We start from the raw sequence: 18,548 nt of genomic DNA, 5'->3' as shown, positions 1-18,548 counted from the left end.
TTTACCTCCTTTTTTATGTGTAATTGGACCCCTCAAACAAACAAACATAGGGTTGGCTGTCCAACTATCGCTGCTTTTCATTTTGAGTATTTTGCATATTTCTTTGCAAATTTGTGCGTAGCTTTTTCATGCCTCAGACAACAACAACAAAAAAAAAAAAAACAAATCAAAGTAATGAAAATGGTCCTACAGAATTAACTCCTGGGTCACTAAGACTAATCAATATCACAAATTGAAACATATCATATTTGATATCAATAACAAGGACACAAAAAAGGAAGTGGTTTGTGGTGAGGCTGCGTCAAAACAAGCCGAACATAAAAATTACAGCATCAGTGAAAAATCAGAGTGAAGTTTGACACCAAAGCCCACAGATAAAACACATCCTAGGTGTCATTTATTCATTGATACACTAATCATCTTTGGGTTTTTGTTTCATTTTCTTTTTTTAACTTTGCAGACTGTTATTCTGATTTTACCAATGGAGCATTAAACATGAGGGAGATAAAAATCTCTCTGCCATGCTTCATGTGACAAAGAGAAAAGCAGAAGAAGTGATTATACAACCAAACAAACTGACAAATGATTGAATGTTACTAGAAAAGATGCATCTATCACCTGCGTGATATGAGTGATAGATTTTCAAGGGAATTCATGAGGAGTTCATGTGGAGGTTACTGCATTAAAAACAAAAACATCCTTTCATTTGACAAGAAATGAAAAGACGAGCAGCTGAACTGGAGAGCTGGAAGGGAGGGAAAAAAAAACAGTCAATCTCTTCAAACTGAAGATGAATTTCACGCAGTTCCTCCATCAGAAAAAGGAAAGTTGCATCATTGAAAATAAACTTGGCTACAAAATACTCCTGATAGTATCTAAAATGCTCTTGAAATGTAGAATGACAAGGTTGTCCTGTTTTGTATAGGGTATGTGTGTTTTTAAACCAAGATATGTGAACAATATACAAAGTTTCGATATGACATCATCAGGTGTCACTTCTTTCCAGCCCTATCACATACTAGAATGTTGAAATGGCAAGCATGCAATGTTTTTTCTTCACAAAGAAAATATGCGCCACTTGAAAGAAAGCATACTTGTGTCTGAAAGAACACTTGACATAAAGAAAGTAGGAATTAAAAAAAAAAAATATCTATGAGCTAAAATGGAAGATGCCCCGCGGGCCCAAGTAAGCTGACATCGGGAAAGAATTTGCCTGTATTCACCAGGTTCACTTGCACCAGGGCTATGCTTGTTTCTGAACTGTCTCTACGCTGGAGTTAATGGCCGTGCAGGTCTCAAATCCAGGGGAAAATGGCGTCCAAATCCCATGAAATCTGTGACAACACCTGAAGCTGTGCAAACTAAGAAGTATGACAATGGCCTCTCAAAGTTGATGATGTCTCTTTTGATACAGTACTGTTCTAAGTCCAAATGTCTGTGTGTATACAGTGCATGTCTGTCTATTTGTGTATGTGTATGGGTGTGTGTATGTGTGTGTGTGTGTGTGTGGGGTGGGGGTTGGCTGCAATGGACTCTTGATGAAATTATACTGTTCACATCAGTTCATTACAAAACTTGGAATACACCCACAAATTTACCCCATTCAGTAAAACAAGCATAAATGACGTGTATCTAGATAGACATAACACATGCTTAGATGGTAGAAAATGTCCATGCTGTAGCCTGTCTTTACTTGAGAACTACTGTCACTGTACAGTATAGATACAAACTGTAGGCCTATATGAATAAATATCATGATACAGAAAACAAGCATCAGCGTAATGTAAGCGACTATTGCACCTAGTCTGGCTTGAAGAAAGACTAGCCTTCCAAACAAATCAAGGAAATGCAACTCTATGTGCTTCCTATTGAGTAACACAAACAAAATTGTGTGGGTGCACAGGTCTGCCATTGATATGTAAATTGCAGTTCACTTAATAAACAAAGTTTATTTGGGCATGGCTGGACTCACACTGTCTGCAACTTTTGTTCTTTCTTTCTCTAATGTTACCTCTTCTTTTTTCAATGATCTGCTACTGTTTATTTGCCAACCTTGATGTTGTTCCTCTCCTGAGTTTCCCCCTAGGTCTGTTCATAACATTCACAAAACCGCAACCTTCTATATGGACCGACAGAAATCATTCACCCTAAGTTACTTTTATTTTCTTCCCATTTAGCAAATGTTGTTAATTTATCAGTACGTGACATCCAAAATTAGATTTTGCCACGACACAGTCGGAGTATGGGGAGCAGACGACTTCCTCGTTTCTTTGGGGTATGGCTGAGTGGGATGTGACGTGTTTGTCTGTATCATTTGTCCCTGATCTTTGCTAGGAAGAGATTAAAAATGGCAGACATCTATTTTGGCATGCAATGGACAGTCAGAGACTCTAACTAAAAACAAAGCAGAAACAAAAAAAAAAAACAGAAAACAAAGTACCCCCTGAGGGACCAGCCAAGTTCAGGTAAATCTGTTTCCTATGAAATAGCCGAGGTCACCAACAGTCCTGACATGATTACTGAAAGTAGTTTCAGTTCTCATCCCCTCCCATTCTCCCCATCCCCCATTTTTTTCCCCAATTTTTTATGGTCAAGTCTGGTGATGAGTTTATGGGAAGGGGCGGGGATGGGAAAGGGGCGATTTCAGTAAAAGGAGACCACAACAGTCTGCTTAGATAACTTAAGAAACACACTGTAAAGACAGGTCACCAATTTGTAAAACCAGCCTCCTTGGTAAAACACAGTCATTGTAAGTGAGGCACATAATAACACGTCACCCACTTATTGTCAAACAGTATAAGGCCATTTTTTTTTCTTCCAACTATTAATCATTGTAATGATTATGCATGTATTTTCATATGATTCATTTTTTTGTGTGTGTGTCTGTTGTTGTTTGATACACTGCTTGTTTATGACGCCCTTGTCAGTCTATTCCTGATGCGTACAAAGCTAAATCTGTCTTGGTAGCAGGTGCAAGTCCTGCTCATGTTTTTAATGTACACCCAAATTGGCAATTCTAAAGGATGGACAGGATATTTACATGATCTGGCCTCTTTCTATAAATTCCTCGGCTTAGATCAGGAAGCATCCAAGTTCATAAGTTGAATTTTCATTCTCATCACATTTGCAGCATGAAATGATTGCAGAGACAACATGCCTGGCAAAACAAGGAATTTGAACATATTGGTATTTTCTTGATAAGAATTAAGAAAATAAATAAATACAGCAGAAGTATCTCTGTATAGGTATGTTCCATCTTATTGCAGAATAAAGAATTTGAAATATCAACTAATGACCGATAAGACAAAGAAAGCATGATGCCTGAATTCTTCAAAAGTTTGTGATAGCGAGTTCAATCATCAAATTACAAAGTCTGTCTTCAATCACTGACAGGCTTGCTCCAAAATTTCCATGAAAAAAAAAAGGAAGAAGAAAAGGCGTGAGTTGCCACCAAGGATGCGGTAATACATTGACGTGGCAGGTTTAGAGTCGGAAGACTAAACAATTTATACCCGCTACCTCAACAAGATGCTCATCTGTCCGTTTGACATAGAACAAGTCATGCTTGAGAGGGCAAGAATGGCTTAATGGGGACATCACATTTCAAAGATGTAAGAACATACAATGAATTGACATTTCATCTTGAGAGTCTATACTACTTCTCAATTCACACAAGATCATAAACTAAACAAACAGAAATATCAGAAAGTAAGCCATCTGCATCTCAATATTTTTTCCATGGGGGGGGGGGGGGGGTATGATGTTGTGTTGCTGAAATCAGCATCTTAGACCTCACAGATACAATTTGACTCTTGAGCCTAGAGGGCACAACTTACAATGTTGGGGCATGTTTATTTCAAAATTTCTTGCATTCTGTCATCAAATTATGACAAGTAAAGTATTAAAAGAGGGATGGATGCTGTCAGAATCAGAGATGCAGGATGGGGTTCCTAAAAAATAGATGGGTTTCTATTTCAAAAACTTCAGATGGAAGGCTTTTAAGCTGGGCATTTTCCACTTATCCAAACCAACTGTGTTCTTAGTTTTTAGTGTTGTTGTCATTGTTGTTTTTATCGGTAGTACATACTGATTTTGTCCTCTTCTATTCTAAAAAATTATTTCCAAACGTATGGCACTGTGGATCTTTCTAAGGATTTATCATCCAACAAAGTTGTGTGTGGCAGCTCAGAAACCAGTTGTGGTCAGGAATAACCTAGGTGCCACAAATTCCCCGCTGATGACCCCCTCGCTCCTATGATCAGATTTTGCAAAAGAGGGGAATTTCAATAATGTTCGCATAGCATCATGTTCACAGGGATGCCAAATGTTATCATTTTGACACATTGATAAGGAATACCAGCCAAGCACAAGGATTATAAACATTCTGTTGAGACTAAAATAAATGTCACACTCATACTCATGATGCTCTCTCCTTCTTTTCAATTTTCAGCTCTTCTATTTTCTCTTAGAATTAAAGGAAACCAAAACCCATAGAGAAATGTGGATTGAGTAAAAGCAGCAACATTAGTAGAACACATCAGTGAAAATTTGAGGGAAATCGGACAATCGATACAAAAGTTATGAATTTTTTTGAAGTTTTAGTGTTCAGGTTGAGGAGACTACCAGAGGTTATGACGTCATGTGCAGACAACAATATAAAGAAAATATATAGGGAATTCCACGAAAAAAAAAAAAATTTTCATGAAAATTACACATGTCATCAACTTGATACTGACATATGTTAGGGGTAGTAATTATACCCCCTGCTTCCTGAAAGCAGTTAGTGAAGTGTTCTTTCATTAGGCCAAAAAAAAAAAAATTGTTGCATTGGCGTAATATGAGATTTTCAAATAGGGTCGGTCGGGCGGATTTTTTTTTTTTTTTTTTTTTTTTTTTTTTGCTACCTGCATTTTACGTGTAAAACTCGTGCTCAGCTCAGTAAACAGTTACAACTGCTGCACCGAATGTGCTGTGTTCATCTATTCTACAAATCATTTATGAGGCCGATATTACTGGAATTATTCCCCTTCATAGAATTTAAAGATGTTGAAATCCCTATCCTGAATGTTTTCACTTCATATTTTACTATTTTGACTTAGATAACATAGATGCAAATTGAACTATATGTACGATCTTTTCATTGCACACGGCGATCTCTATTACAGTCCCACATATACAGATTCGTGTAAAATCTCCACACAAGAAACCTATGGCAAAACTGTGCACAATACATCGCAGTCTGAATGCTACGTATACACTGAATAAATCTTGTTAGAGTACGTGTCCGTGTTGGAAACAGATGACGTACTGATCAAGGAAGGCTTATGCGAGGCGCTAGATCTCTCCCTCGTACATCCGATATCCCCAGAGCCGTTTCCACTTCCGGGTTTGTGCGATCGCGATCGCAATCAACAAGATATTTGATATCGATAGCAAAAAAAAATAATAAAAAAACATGGGGTCGGCGGAATTTTTAGGGTCAGGCGGGTTACGCCAATGCAACAATTTTTTTTTTTGGCCTTATGCTGAAAAGTGAAAGCATGTTGAAGCCTCTTCAGCTTCTAATGGGGGAAAAATTCAACATAATAATCAGAGAATGACATGTCTTATTATGCATGGTCGATTCCGACCAATCATACTCACCCCTACGATTTCTCCCTGATAGTCACATGACCCTGCACTTGACGCACACTCTGGGCAGCACTTGTTGGCCGATATCCTCAAGATGGCGCCCTGTTGATGATTTAAAGAAAAGTAAACACAGTAGACAAGTGAGATGCAACTAGCTTTTTCTTTTGTGCAAGTCACCATACATGCTGATGAATAATACACAAATGCCCTTTATACACAAGGAATATGGAACTGAACTGCTTGGAAAACACCTCTGCCACTAAAAATTCATGCAAAAAGGACTCATTATAAATATTTCATCGGCTTTTTTCTTTCAATCAAAAACACTTGCCCAAAACTCTTAGCGCTGTTTTACTCTTTCCATTCATTCCTCAGTCACCTAGTAATCAATCTTGAGAAGGGCGATTAATATCCTGCCGCTTAGCAAATTCTATCCAGATGGGATAGATCTCCAACTTCTCCAAAACACTCACAGTGAAAATCACATTCACAATCTCTGCTACTGTATTAGCGATGTATTAGCATTGACCTACTAACAGAGATGGTTGTAGCTCCATGGTATTAGTACAAATTTGAACATTTCTGCTCACTCCCTTTCAAATAATCTTCAACACTGACAAAAGTCAGACAGATCTGGCCCTGACTATTATGGACTGTGACAGACACAAAAGGATCTTTACAGCAAAACTTTGACATCATTTGTGAGTGAAACTGAAATTGAATTTGTGAGTTAATGACACTCGAGGGATGAAAAACACACACTCAATAAAGAAAATGGAAACTGAAAAAAGACTCTGGGATTCCATTGCTGATCATGAACCTAGTGAACCTAGTTGTATGAAAAATAGTCTCGCACATAAAGTCCTTTCCAGTGTTTAGTATCAAGGATACGAAAGACTTAGGCCACTATGATGAAACTGAAATGTGAAATGACCTTGGATTGTGATTTTGGTGGCCAAAAATTTACTTGTCAGAGAAAAAAAGAAATGACCCTATTTTCTTCTATATTTTGAATATGAAACCTTCCACTGCACCACTGTCTGCTGCAATTGAATTACTTGAATGTATTTATAACAGTTCTATCATTTTTATTTTCTCTGAGTTCGGAAGTGGATTTGTTAAGGATGCTTGCCAATCTGCATTGGGACTGAGCTCCTGATCTACAAATGTAAATATTATTAATGACATTGATAACAATTTCAATAATAATAACCATGATAAACATGATTAATAAATTAAAACAATCAATATTAACAAAACCTCCATAAAACTGGTCTCTACACAATACAGTACTTTACTTCTTTTGCTTCTGCATTTGCTCCGAGGAATAAAAGATCATGCTAACCTCATAGTTTCAATCTGAATCTTGTCAAGAAAAGTGCTTTTGATATTTGAACTCTGGACTCAAGCTTCTAACATGTGGGAACACTTAGCTCAAGTATTGCCCATGTATTATTGGTCCTTTTTCTTTGGCAGAAGTTTTTTTTTTTTTTGGGGGGGGGGGCAAGGGGGAAAACTTCAAGGAATGGCTAGGTCTGACATCGCGCGGCCAATTTATTCAAGCAGGATCTGGTTACAAAAGCTGTCAGACAGCAATTTTTGCCAACAAACAAATATCAACTGAGAAGAAATCTCCCGACGTCTGAGCATGTCACTTAGTGTATTCCCCTGACATACACGGTCATTTCCAGCGATACACAAATCGTGAATGCTAAGTAAGAAGTCCTGTATGGTCCAATTACGATGGAATAAAGTTGGGAAAATACTTCAGTATGGCAGGATGACACAAAATATCCCAACCACTGAGGAAAGGGGTAGTGTCATATTTTACTTGACGAGTAGGCAGGTTACGTCCTGTTCGACATCTGCATCCGCCTCATAGTCATCTGTGGAGGATCAAATGGAGCAGGCCCTGTCCTAGACTGGTTTTTTAATACAAGACAAGGGCTTTTTTAGTTGAGGTACCATCCACACCACACGAAACAAACTTCAAAGTCTGGCCTCATAGTAATTCTCATGCACCGTTCACATCCTCACGGTCAGCAGAATTCCTCTCTCTCTTACATTATTGTGCATCTAAATCCATTCTACACATCCAGTGTTCAAGAACTTGGTTGCTTTCCAGAGGATTACAAAGAGAGCCAGTCATTCATTTATCCTACTTTCCGGCTGTTTTTTTTTTTTTTTTTTTTTTTTTTTTGGGGGGGGGGGAGATTACCTTTCTTTCTTTCCTTTTCAGGTTAAAAAAAAAAAATCTAGTTTATGATGCAAAGTGATTCTGGTTTCATATCTCTCAGACATCAAAGTCTACTCTCATGGTAGGAGGTTTTGGGCTGGTTTTTACAAAGTTCGAACCTGACCTTTTGGGAGATGGGGTGAAGTACAGTACCCCTACGGTGGGAAGATTACCCCAGAAGAGTCATCCTCTTCCAATATGTGCTCCCTTAATTACCCCCAGATACCACCGCATCGGGGGAAACCAGCCCATTATAAAGCCTTTCCATCACTCCTTTTCACTGGAGCTTGTCAAACATTTCCTATCTCAAGTTCATGACAGGTGAAATTGGTGCGTTACTAAAAAGATTTTGTAAAAAATGGAAACCCCTTCTCTAATTAGCCCCTGCTCCGCCGCTGGCTAGTGCTCCAATCATTCCTTCTTCCTATTTTTTTTCTGTTTGATTGTTGGAATATTTCCTGAAGCATTGTGGTGGCTTACAATTGCATCTTGTTTACAAATGGAAGTAACCGATTTCCCCCCTGCCCCACTGATATAAGAGCTAAAGCATGCTAATGACGTTGAAGTCAATGGGCGATTTGAGTGAAGTAATTCATTCTGAAGAAGTTTGAAATATGTCATTCATACGCAATATTTTTGAAAGCCCATTTAGATGTGGTTGTACTTTACAGCTCAATAAGTGTGATTTTTTCATGCATACAAATGTGTGTGAATATTTGTGTGTATTGATGGGTAGACAGCAGAAGCAATTGCTTCCCATTTTGAGTGCAAGTGTACTTTGGCTTATTGGGGAAAAAGAAAGATTATTTGCCAGCAAGTTGTACTCAGATGCGTATTCTTCTTTATTTTTTTTTCTTTCTTTTTGGATATGATGGATTTGGAGATATATGCTAAAATGTTCACAGAAGAGAATGCACTGCTGGTGTCCCAAATCTGAAGGCTCCTCGCTAGGGGAAGAGAAGCAAAGAAAACAATTCTTGTTGTTTTTAATTATAAGATCATCTATTTTTTTACAAATGACCTGAAAGGGAGAAGACGATTAGTAGAGAAGGTATTAAAAGATATAAAGGCTTTGTCATATAAAGCAGTCAACAACCCCTTTAAACTCTTGGTAAATAACTTCCTGATAGTTAGATAGATCCCCCCCCCCCCAAAAAAAAAACAAACAAACAAACAAACTAAAAAAATTAAAAAGTAAGCTGCTTTAGCGGAGTATACCTACAACCCCTTGGGGCAAGTGACTTTACCACTAAGTAATAGTCACCAGTTAACCATTCATAGGATAGATTGCTTCTCCTGTTCTGGTGGTGGCAGAGATGGTGAAGGTACCATTTAATAAAAGAAACTGTTCAAATTTACGCACACAGGAAATTCTTTGTGATGAGCAAGATTATGATCTAAGTGCAAAACCTTATACCCCTTTCATAAACTCAATAATGCGGATAATATCCGCAACATTTGGTCGTAAAATCGGAACGGGGATAGAATAATGCGCATTATTTCGACCCTTCTATTATCCGCATAATAGCAGCGTCAGGACCAGATTTTGAGTTTATGAACGCAAACCCAAATAATGCGGATAATTGCCGGGGTGCGGTCAAACGTCACCTATCTTTCCCGCAGGAGGGACGTGTGCAGTCACCATGACGATTATCCGCCTTTTTCAGGACGCGCGCTCGTAAAAATAATGCGGATTATTTTCAGAGTTTGTGAACGCATTTTTTATTGAATTGTCCGCATTATTCTTATGCGGATAATAGGAGGATGAGTTTATGAAAGGGGTATAAGAGGGCACCTTTTTTTTTTCTGGAGATGATGAATTGATGTGGAATGTCAACATTTTGGGGTTGATTGTGCCACTTGAGATGTAATTCAGTCTCCATTACACCTATAAATAGGTCACTTAGATAGGAAAGGAGAGAGGATTTATGAATTTTCAAATCCTCTTTGGACCTTTTCTGGTGAGGATATGTATTAAGAAAGAAATGTATGTGAAGAATAAAGTAAAAAATGTTAAATGCTAAATGATATAAAATTCCTACAAAACAAATTTTGAAGATTACATTACTGTTATTGTGAATGGTATACATTTGACTTTGTGGTGGTCAATCAGCTATGGAATGTGTAAGCATTTGTTTTGATACTTCAATCCAAATCAGAAATGTCTTCCTGTAGACATACTAACTGTGCTTGAAACAAACCTGGTTCCATCGGCCAGTGTTGGTGGGGGAAGGGGGGGGGGGGGAGGTAAAAAGATTCATCCATCTTTTCACTGGATAATATGAGGACTCAAGTTCAAAGTCCTCACATCATTCAAGCATCAATTCGGATCTGACTTTAATCCCCATTTCAGAGCAGCAGGCGATGGGGATTAGTCCAAGGGGATTATACAAGTGAGCCAATAAGTTCACATCTTCATCTGCTTGCTACTAATTTGGGTCTGATCTGGGGATAGCGGGTCCAGGATTACAGAAGTCTGATTAAAAAGAAAGGTGTCCTGATCATCATGGGAGGTCTTGCGCAGTAAAAAGGTGAAAGGTCACTCTGGCTAAATATCAATTTGCACATTTAGTGAGCATATTGGAATATCAATTTATGGATAGAGAGCGATATATGCATGATTGATTGGAATCTATCCTTTACTTGACATTAATTTTGTGAGATGACATGAAAGCAATGGATTTTTATTTTCTTCTTCACTGACAAACTTACATGATTAAAATCCTTTGTGTGCTTTGAGAGCTGATCGGCATGAAAAAACCCATAACTTTGTATACACTGTCAAATGTCTCCGGCACAGAAAGGGTTAACATGCCAAAATCATCAAGTTGCAAGAGAGAGAATGGAAAAACAACAACAAATGCAGCAGTTAAGGATGAGACAGTTAACTCAACTTCTTTCTTTTTTTCTTCTGAAAAGAGAGAGTTTAGAGACAGAGACAAAGCTGTACATCAAGAGGAAGAGGGGATGACAATTTTCTGATGTCACATGTGATACTAATGCAAGCTGCCCCACTAACATAAACTTTGCGTAGAAATTCATCTTGCAACTTTCCTGAGCAAAGGCGGCCTGTCACAGCATTCTCAAACAGAGAACTAAATCACAATTTCTAACAAGGGCTCTACTGTTTCACTCAAAGCAGCTGTCTAGATCTTGAATCCTGGCTTTCTTTTAAAACTTCCTATTACTGACTTTAAATCCATCACCAAATCCCCCCATAAGGATGTATGGGGTGATTTTGGAGGGTGGGCCAGTCAGCAGGCCCCTTACAAGGGGTGATTTCTCTACCCCCTTGGTATAAGTTTTTGACCTCAGCTTCACAGATGAGGTTTCACCTTCCACTACAAACTGGAATAATCACCTGTAACCATTCTCACATGGGGAGCTGTGCTGAGCAAGAGCTCCCAGGAATACAAGCTCCAAATGTTTCACTTTTCTTGGCTTTATGTCAATAACAAGGGGCAATATTTGTTTGCAAACTTTTGTTGTTGTTGTTTCCATCTTTTTCTATAGGAAGGGAATGTAAGCTTGTGCTTACATTGTATTTGTTTCTCACTAGAAAAGCCATTTAATTTCTGTCATGTCTGGAGAAAAAAAGAGGAGTGCATGAAATATACCAAGAAATAATTGGCTTTAACACATTGCCGCAAATGAAAGAAAAATGGATATGGTTATAAAAGAATATCCTTTAAAATTTCATATACAACTTTCTTCATGACATATCCCATCAGATCCAAGAAGAAAAGTTCTTATTTCATAGTACAGAATGCAGAAGTCCAGATAAAGTGTAAAACTTATTCCTTACATGATACATTGAATGAGTCTAAATTCGGAAATATCTAAACTCCATCAGCAAATTCTCTTTTATAAATAAGTCTATGAAGTGAATTCACTACTCCATTCTTGTGTCAGGAAAACATCACGCAAAACTGCTTTGCATCCAAGCACATCTCGAAAGACTAAAGCCATCGCTTTAACGGAGGAGAAACTTTTCCATTTCTCCCTGTAACTCCTAAATTTGTAAATGGCAGCACAATACTTGTGAAATAGCTGGAATCAAAAGCTCACACTTGCATGGGCCAATCATGCCCAAGGCTCCATCGCAACCGGACCATCTGAATAGAGAGGCAACTGCAGTTGAGAAATTCAAATATTTATTCTCTAAAATACACTCTCTCCTGTACTTGACGGAGTTGGTCTCACTTCAAATATAAAAACATCCTCCCCTGGAAAGAAACTGTTGTCGAAAGAGCCCCAAATTTGCCTCAAATAGATTTTCCCCTCCTTCCCTTTGTAACACAGTCCGATGGTTATGTTTGGAATCTGTTAATTTTTCTTCCTACAAACATATATGCAAACGCCTGTCAATGTCCAGATTTCAGCCTGAAGGGTATATTTCTCACTGGTGGTGGCGGAAATTTTTCGTTCTCTTTTTTGGGAGCTTGGGAGGAAAAGGGAGAGTCCACAGAAGGTGAAAGTTGGTCTTACCCCAACAGGCATATTCTCAATATTCTACACTTTGAACTTCCTTCAGAATTTCTTCTTGAGAGATTCTAACAATACCATTGCCTTAAATCGTCTTAAAGTAAAAGAGTTTTACAGTGCTACCTGGTGGAGTTTCAATACTTGCCGATATGTATTTGCATTAATTGTAGATCATTACACACATATTCTGAGGGCCTTCTTTTACAGAGATTCTTTAAATAAAAATGTTGCTGCTAGAAACTTTACTACGGCAAGAAAACAAAACAATTCTCTTCCACTCTGATGTCAAGGTAATAGCATTTTTGCAGAAGATTAGTTTTCAGTCATGTTTGTGATTATGTCCACCTCTTCTGTAGATGTCAGTCAGCGACTTCACCACACTTCTTCTTTTTTTTTTTCCTGGCAAAACACCCAATTGCCTTCTCAGGAGACAAAACTTCCCTTTTAACCCCAATTTTCATTTAGTTCTGTGTATCCAATTCAAGAGCTGAGATGCTTTAGATGTCAAAGCTTCAAACAGTGTGACATTAAAGAAGAATGATTCATACAGCATGGTATGTTTACATAATGAGCCATCAATTTTCTTTCATTCAAAAACAACCCATTTGTCATCCCTTAGTCTCGCTACCATTGTGAATGCACAAGAAGGGCAACAACTGTGACAATTAATCCTAATCAAGGCTGACCAAATGTTGGTGATATTGCAATCAGTACAAGCAAGCACCGGTGTGTCATCTCGACTGAAATGGTCCTTCTTGTGAAACCCATAGAGCTTTGCATATGAGGTATGCACCTCAAGAGGTTAGAGCATTTAAAGTGGTCATATTTGGGGGTAACAGATAAACAAACAAAAATCAAAGTGTGAGCTGTTTTGAATCCCTGAACTATGCAAGGGTTTTGTATAAAATCCAAACTCTAATACTTTTCTTTGGATGATCTAACTCACCCTAGTGATGAATGCTACTTTGCGTTTGCTTATCAGTTAAGCCACATGATATGCACACACACACACACACACACACACACACACACACACACACACACACACACACACATACATACACACATACACATTCACACAGGCCTACATACATACACAAATACTATGATGAAATCACAGCTTAATCAAATTCAAGCCTTGATCTATGACTTGCATGCTTTTTTCCATAATTAGCTGGGGTGAAATGGCTAAGTGGTGAATTAATCTTATCTATCTAAAACCAGTCGGACTGTTTCATTAAATGTAAATACTCAAAAGTGTCAAAGGGTTTGTTTTGCAAGACTAGGGCATCAACATGGCAGGTAAATCTCTCAGACAGGAAGAATAGAGAGGAAAAAACATTCAGAGGTGCATGACCTCATAATCGTCAATCGTAGGGTCAAAAAGTTAATCTGACGTAGGGAGAGAAAAGAAAAGGGATAGGAAAAAAAAAATGCCTGAAGACTTTGTGACTGGTTGCAGCCCAACGCACAGCTACATGTTTCTATTTCTTTTTCTCAGGGTTCTAGATTCTAAACAGGATTTTTGCTCCAGGTTCCCTCTACTAAAATAATCTAGCAAGCAATAATCTGCATGAGAGATAGAGAGGATAGTTCCCAAAATAATTTCTTGCTCCTTGCTTAAGTTATCTGCAGTCTCATTCATGTTTCCTTTGCATTATTCAGGCTTCTCGTTAAAAGTAGCACTGGTTCGAGGCTACATACTATTACTTTGAAGATTTATTTAGTTATTATGTACGCCTTTTATGTTGCTAGGCCAACTGTGTTCAGTCTAAAGAGAAATATACATTTCCAGAGAATATACCTTTAAAGCAATAGTTTCTCTGAACGATAGCTGTCCTATAAAAACTAGCAGATCAGTGAAAATCTGTCAGAAATCTGATGAATGCCATGAAAGCTATGACTGTTTAAATGTCAGCATTTGGCTGCAATTTTTCAGCTCGCCATTGATAAGATTTATAGTGAATGTAAGCTATCTCCCTATTCCGTAGATACAGGGATGCCAATGGCATGTGATATGCAAATAACATAATGTACAAAAACACACAAGCAATGCCACAGATACAACTGGACTCCAACCAGGACAAAACAAAATTCCTTAGAATGAAATCAATAGAACCAGCTCCGCAAATCAGGAGAAAATTTTAACACATTAGATCTGCGTGTATGTATGGGCTACAGTTGCACTGCGCAAAATCCTATCTGATAACACAGTGATTTTCAGAACACTCTTTAACCCCCTAAAACCTTTGCCCTTCGAGGAAACAATAATTTCCCTGAATAAGGCATCTTCCGTCACGGCTGTAAAAAGCTCAGGTCAGACATCGGACGGAAAGTCCCCATGAAAAAGAAGGAATGCAATTGCATGGCAACATCTAACATCGCTACTTCACCACTACCTCATGACTTCCTAATGTTCATACTTGACCAAATCCAGATCTGATCTGAAAAAAAAAAATGATGTTAGTAGTAATGGTGTTCAAGCCTAGTATACTTTGAGCTCTTCGTGTCTGGATAGCCTCAAATATCAATGAAAATATAGTGGACACAACTACTTTCAGAAATGCTTCATAATAGGGAAAAGATGTTTGTACACCAAGTAGATAAAATGAGAGAAAACTTGATCGGAATTGACAGACTTTGTATGAACTGCTGCTACTAAGCAGCAGACGCTATGCTACAAAGTAGAACAGGTAGATTTGACTTTTATAATGCAAAGTGTACTATGCTTATTACATGTACAATGTCACATAGGTCTGGAAAGGGTGAGTGTGTGTTGGGGAGGGGGTGATGGAGCCCAAGGATGAAGCATTTGTCAAAGACCAAGTAGTGAGGATACCATGCAATAGAAAGGTTGGCCCCAACTCGGGATATGTTTAGGAATCCCTGTAAAGAATTGTGTACAGCTGTAACACTGATCTTGATATCAGTACACACACAGCCTAAGAATCTGGGGGGCATTTCATGAAGCATTTTGTCTGACATAGTTGTCGGACAAATTTGCTCTCAGCCAATCAGATGCAAGAATTTCAGTAGCTTGTAACAGTTTGTCAGAAAAATATCCGCCCAAGACGCTTAATGAAATGCCTCCCTGGACTTGAGTTGACCATTACAATGAACATAGATGCTTCCATGCACGTACTTGCTGACAGGCAATTTCATTCGTTTAGGCATGCATTGTTTGTGGTCTTTGAATGTACCCCGGTGGGCAGCAGATGGAGATAGATTCAACCACACTACTTGATCTTTAACAAGAGCAAAGGCACCTGACTAAATTGTACACTGGAGGCATGGAGGGGAAAAAAGGACACACTTCAACTTGAGATAAAACACTCCTGTCATTCATCTAAAGTCTTACAAGATAACTCAAAGGAGAAAAAAAAATCATGAATGGTTCTTCTCTTTGGTCTCTCTTTCTCCCTCCAAGAATACAACTGAGACTCTTGTATGAAACGGGATATGAAACTCCTTTTCAGGCACCTGACCTAATTCCTTGGGTACCATATTTTCATGCTGATGTCTTTCATATTTAGTCCAGTCTGAGTTTTGAGAGCCGAGTCAACTCCCTCCTCATCTAACCCTTCTCTTTGGGTTACAGGGGTTCTAGGAGGACAAGCTTCTCCCCCTGGATCAACAAGATTTTGATTATGGGTAACTAATAAACTTACAAGACTATGAAAGACCAGCGAGTTCTCAGCAACATTGAGTTTAAAGCATGTAGAATGTTAATAAAATTACAAAGATGATGCTTCTGAGACATACAAGCAACAGCTATCATTTTCTTTTGGGGGATGGGTATACTAATTGTCTTACATTATCAATAGAGTAAACTCATGAATCTTCCTCTCACCTTTCAAAACACAACTAACATGGTGATCAAGTTGTCACATGTCATTGATTCAATGTGATTTCCTTGTCCCAAGCTCCTTGCACATATATGTCTGAATCATTTAAATCATAAAAAAGCAAAGGCTTGAATCCCTTTGTTCTTCTTTGTTTCAAGGAAACTACACTCATGCCTTTAAAATGACTCTTTTAAGGATGACAGCAGCAACAAGACAGGGGGCAAGTATGGTAACTGTAAAAGGATTAGGGATGAAATATGACAAAGATTGGCAGGGCATCTTTTCCAAATTTCAGGAAACTCTAAATGTTGTTCAATGTCATCCTAATACCACGGGATCATCTAAGCAAGGTTGTTTGCCAAGCCAGGAGTAAAGAGGGATCTGGTCTTTTTTCCTCCCTCTCTTTTTCTCAACTGGAGGAGAAATCAGTACCAAATCTGTCATCCTTGAGACCAGGAGGTGGCTGGTCGAGCTGGGCTGGGCTGGGCTAGGCTGGGCTAGGTTGGGACGACAATACACACGTGGTTGGAATCAATCGGGGGATCATCCATCTTTCACGACATGCTCCTCGTTAGCATTGAGCATGTCAGAATAATTACATCCGTGAACGCAGAACGTGACACGTATCGTGACACGTATGCCAGATCATTTTCTTTTCACTACTTGGCAGGATTCAGGGAATTCAAGCATTCAAAGAAAAGAGGCAGAATAATCACAAATTGGCCCTAAAAAAAAACTCATTATCTCTCATCTCTAGGCCTGTTCACACCCATGCAAAAATGATGAGTTTATTTTACTTTTTTTTTCAAAGAGCCATTTTTGCAATGATGCAAAAACCAAGTTTTTGTGTGTGAAAACAGAATAATCACTAACACAATCTCCATCCAAATGCAAAGTTAATTCCATCTTAAATTTTTGTTGTTAACTCTCAAAATAATTTAGCCTCACACAGTGTGTGTAAATGACATGCAAAACAAAAAACAACAACAACAACAACAAACAAACCCCAACAACAACAACAAAAACCACATAACTACAATTCCATGATGCAACTCGCCACACTAGGTCAAAGGTGAGGGTACCTTGGGGTCATGCTTCGGTCAGTGTTTAGGCATGCCCAATTTTAGGATTCAAAGTGTGACTTTGCTTGCAGCTGAGCAAAGTTTTGGGACATGTGTGAACAGTGGCATTTTTTTTTTTTTTTTTTGGGGGGGGGGGGGGGTGGATGCTGCTATCCACAAAACTATTTAAACTAATAACTCTTGCATGTGGATGGGTCTATCATTGCTTTCCCACAATATCAAAGATTATGATTCATTGATGATGCATGGTACGCTGAATGTTTGCACATCCCTGGAGGTGTAGCTTCACTGTCTTCTCCTTACTATTTCAAAGAGTCCACTATGCAGAAGACTTCACAATGAAAAGTATTTTCTTGTAACTTGTGATCATAAGAAGAGGAGTTCTTTACAAAACATGATGTACAAATATTGTCTCAGGTAATAGGTCAAATATCACGATAGGAAAATTCATATAACAACTAAATCTATATCTTATCTTCTGTCTCTGGGGATGAAATCATGATCTTTCTTCACACGAGGTTAAATTCTTGTAGAATTCTGTCATAAATTTTCTAGTAAGGTAAAAAAAAAAAAAAAAAAAAAAATCTTGATGGCCAAAAAGTGGAGAAAGTAAGACCTACTTAAGATATGGGGCGAAGTGAGCCAATGGTGGAGAGAATTCAAAGTCTTTTTAAGTTACTTTTAGTAAATTTCTTCCAGTGGAACAGTTTTGAATTTACTTGACCCCTATTACAAGAAACTTGACTAACTCGAAGGTAGTCCCCTGATAGAAAGTAGCCTATCTGTTTTGGTCTCCGCTATCTGCGGAACTGACATTCAGTGCTTCGTAAATGTCAGACGGTTGACAAAAGGTGTTTGCCGAGATGCGTGCTATCGCAACTTGCTCTCAACTGCTGCACCTGTGTCGCCAAACCCTTTCATGCACGAGTTCACGCCGAGTGTCGCATGAAAGTACACGTTGCTGCACAAAATGCATGGTTAGGGGTGTGCAACCAGCTCGAAACGTCAAAACTCACGCCCCAGTTTACAGATCTCTGCTGTTTACGGGGGAAGTTGTCATCTCCGTATCTGTCACTACAAGCACCAACCCCCGTGTACACACTGAGTCTCTGTGGCATTATAGGCTGTGGGGCTCAAAGGGTTAAAGCTGCCCTCTGCAGGTGGCTACCATCACTCAAAACCAGCTTTCCACCCATCTGGGGCTGAATTCATACTCCAGCAGTAGTATAGTATTCAAGCACAGACAAAAACCCCACAGAAGGTTAAGAG

The 18,548-nt window shown here is 38.6% G+C and overlaps 1 protein-coding gene across 1 annotated transcript in view; it reads right to left on the bottom strand.

Moving 5' to 3' along the window:
- LOC140228817 (extracellular matrix organizing protein FRAS1-like) overlaps window positions 1-18,548 on the bottom strand; it is a 241,756-nt gene that overhangs the window by 78,927 nt on the left and 144,281 nt on the right. The window contains exon 4 of the mRNA XM_072309090.1: window positions 5,644-5,733. Within this exon, the coding sequence (XP_072165191.1) occupies window positions 5,644-5,733 (90 nt within the window). The remainder of the gene's footprint in view (window positions 1-5,643; window positions 5,734-18,548) is intronic.

The sequence above is a fragment of the Diadema setosum genome, chromosome 5 (genome assembly GCF_964275005.1).
Source record: "Diadema setosum chromosome 5, eeDiaSeto1, whole genome shotgun sequence".
Lineage (NCBI taxonomy): Eukaryota > Metazoa > Echinodermata > Echinoidea > Diadematoida > Diadematidae > Diadema > Diadema setosum.
Note: the sequence above shows the minus strand (reverse complement) of the source record. Positions and strands in the feature narration are given on the sequence as shown.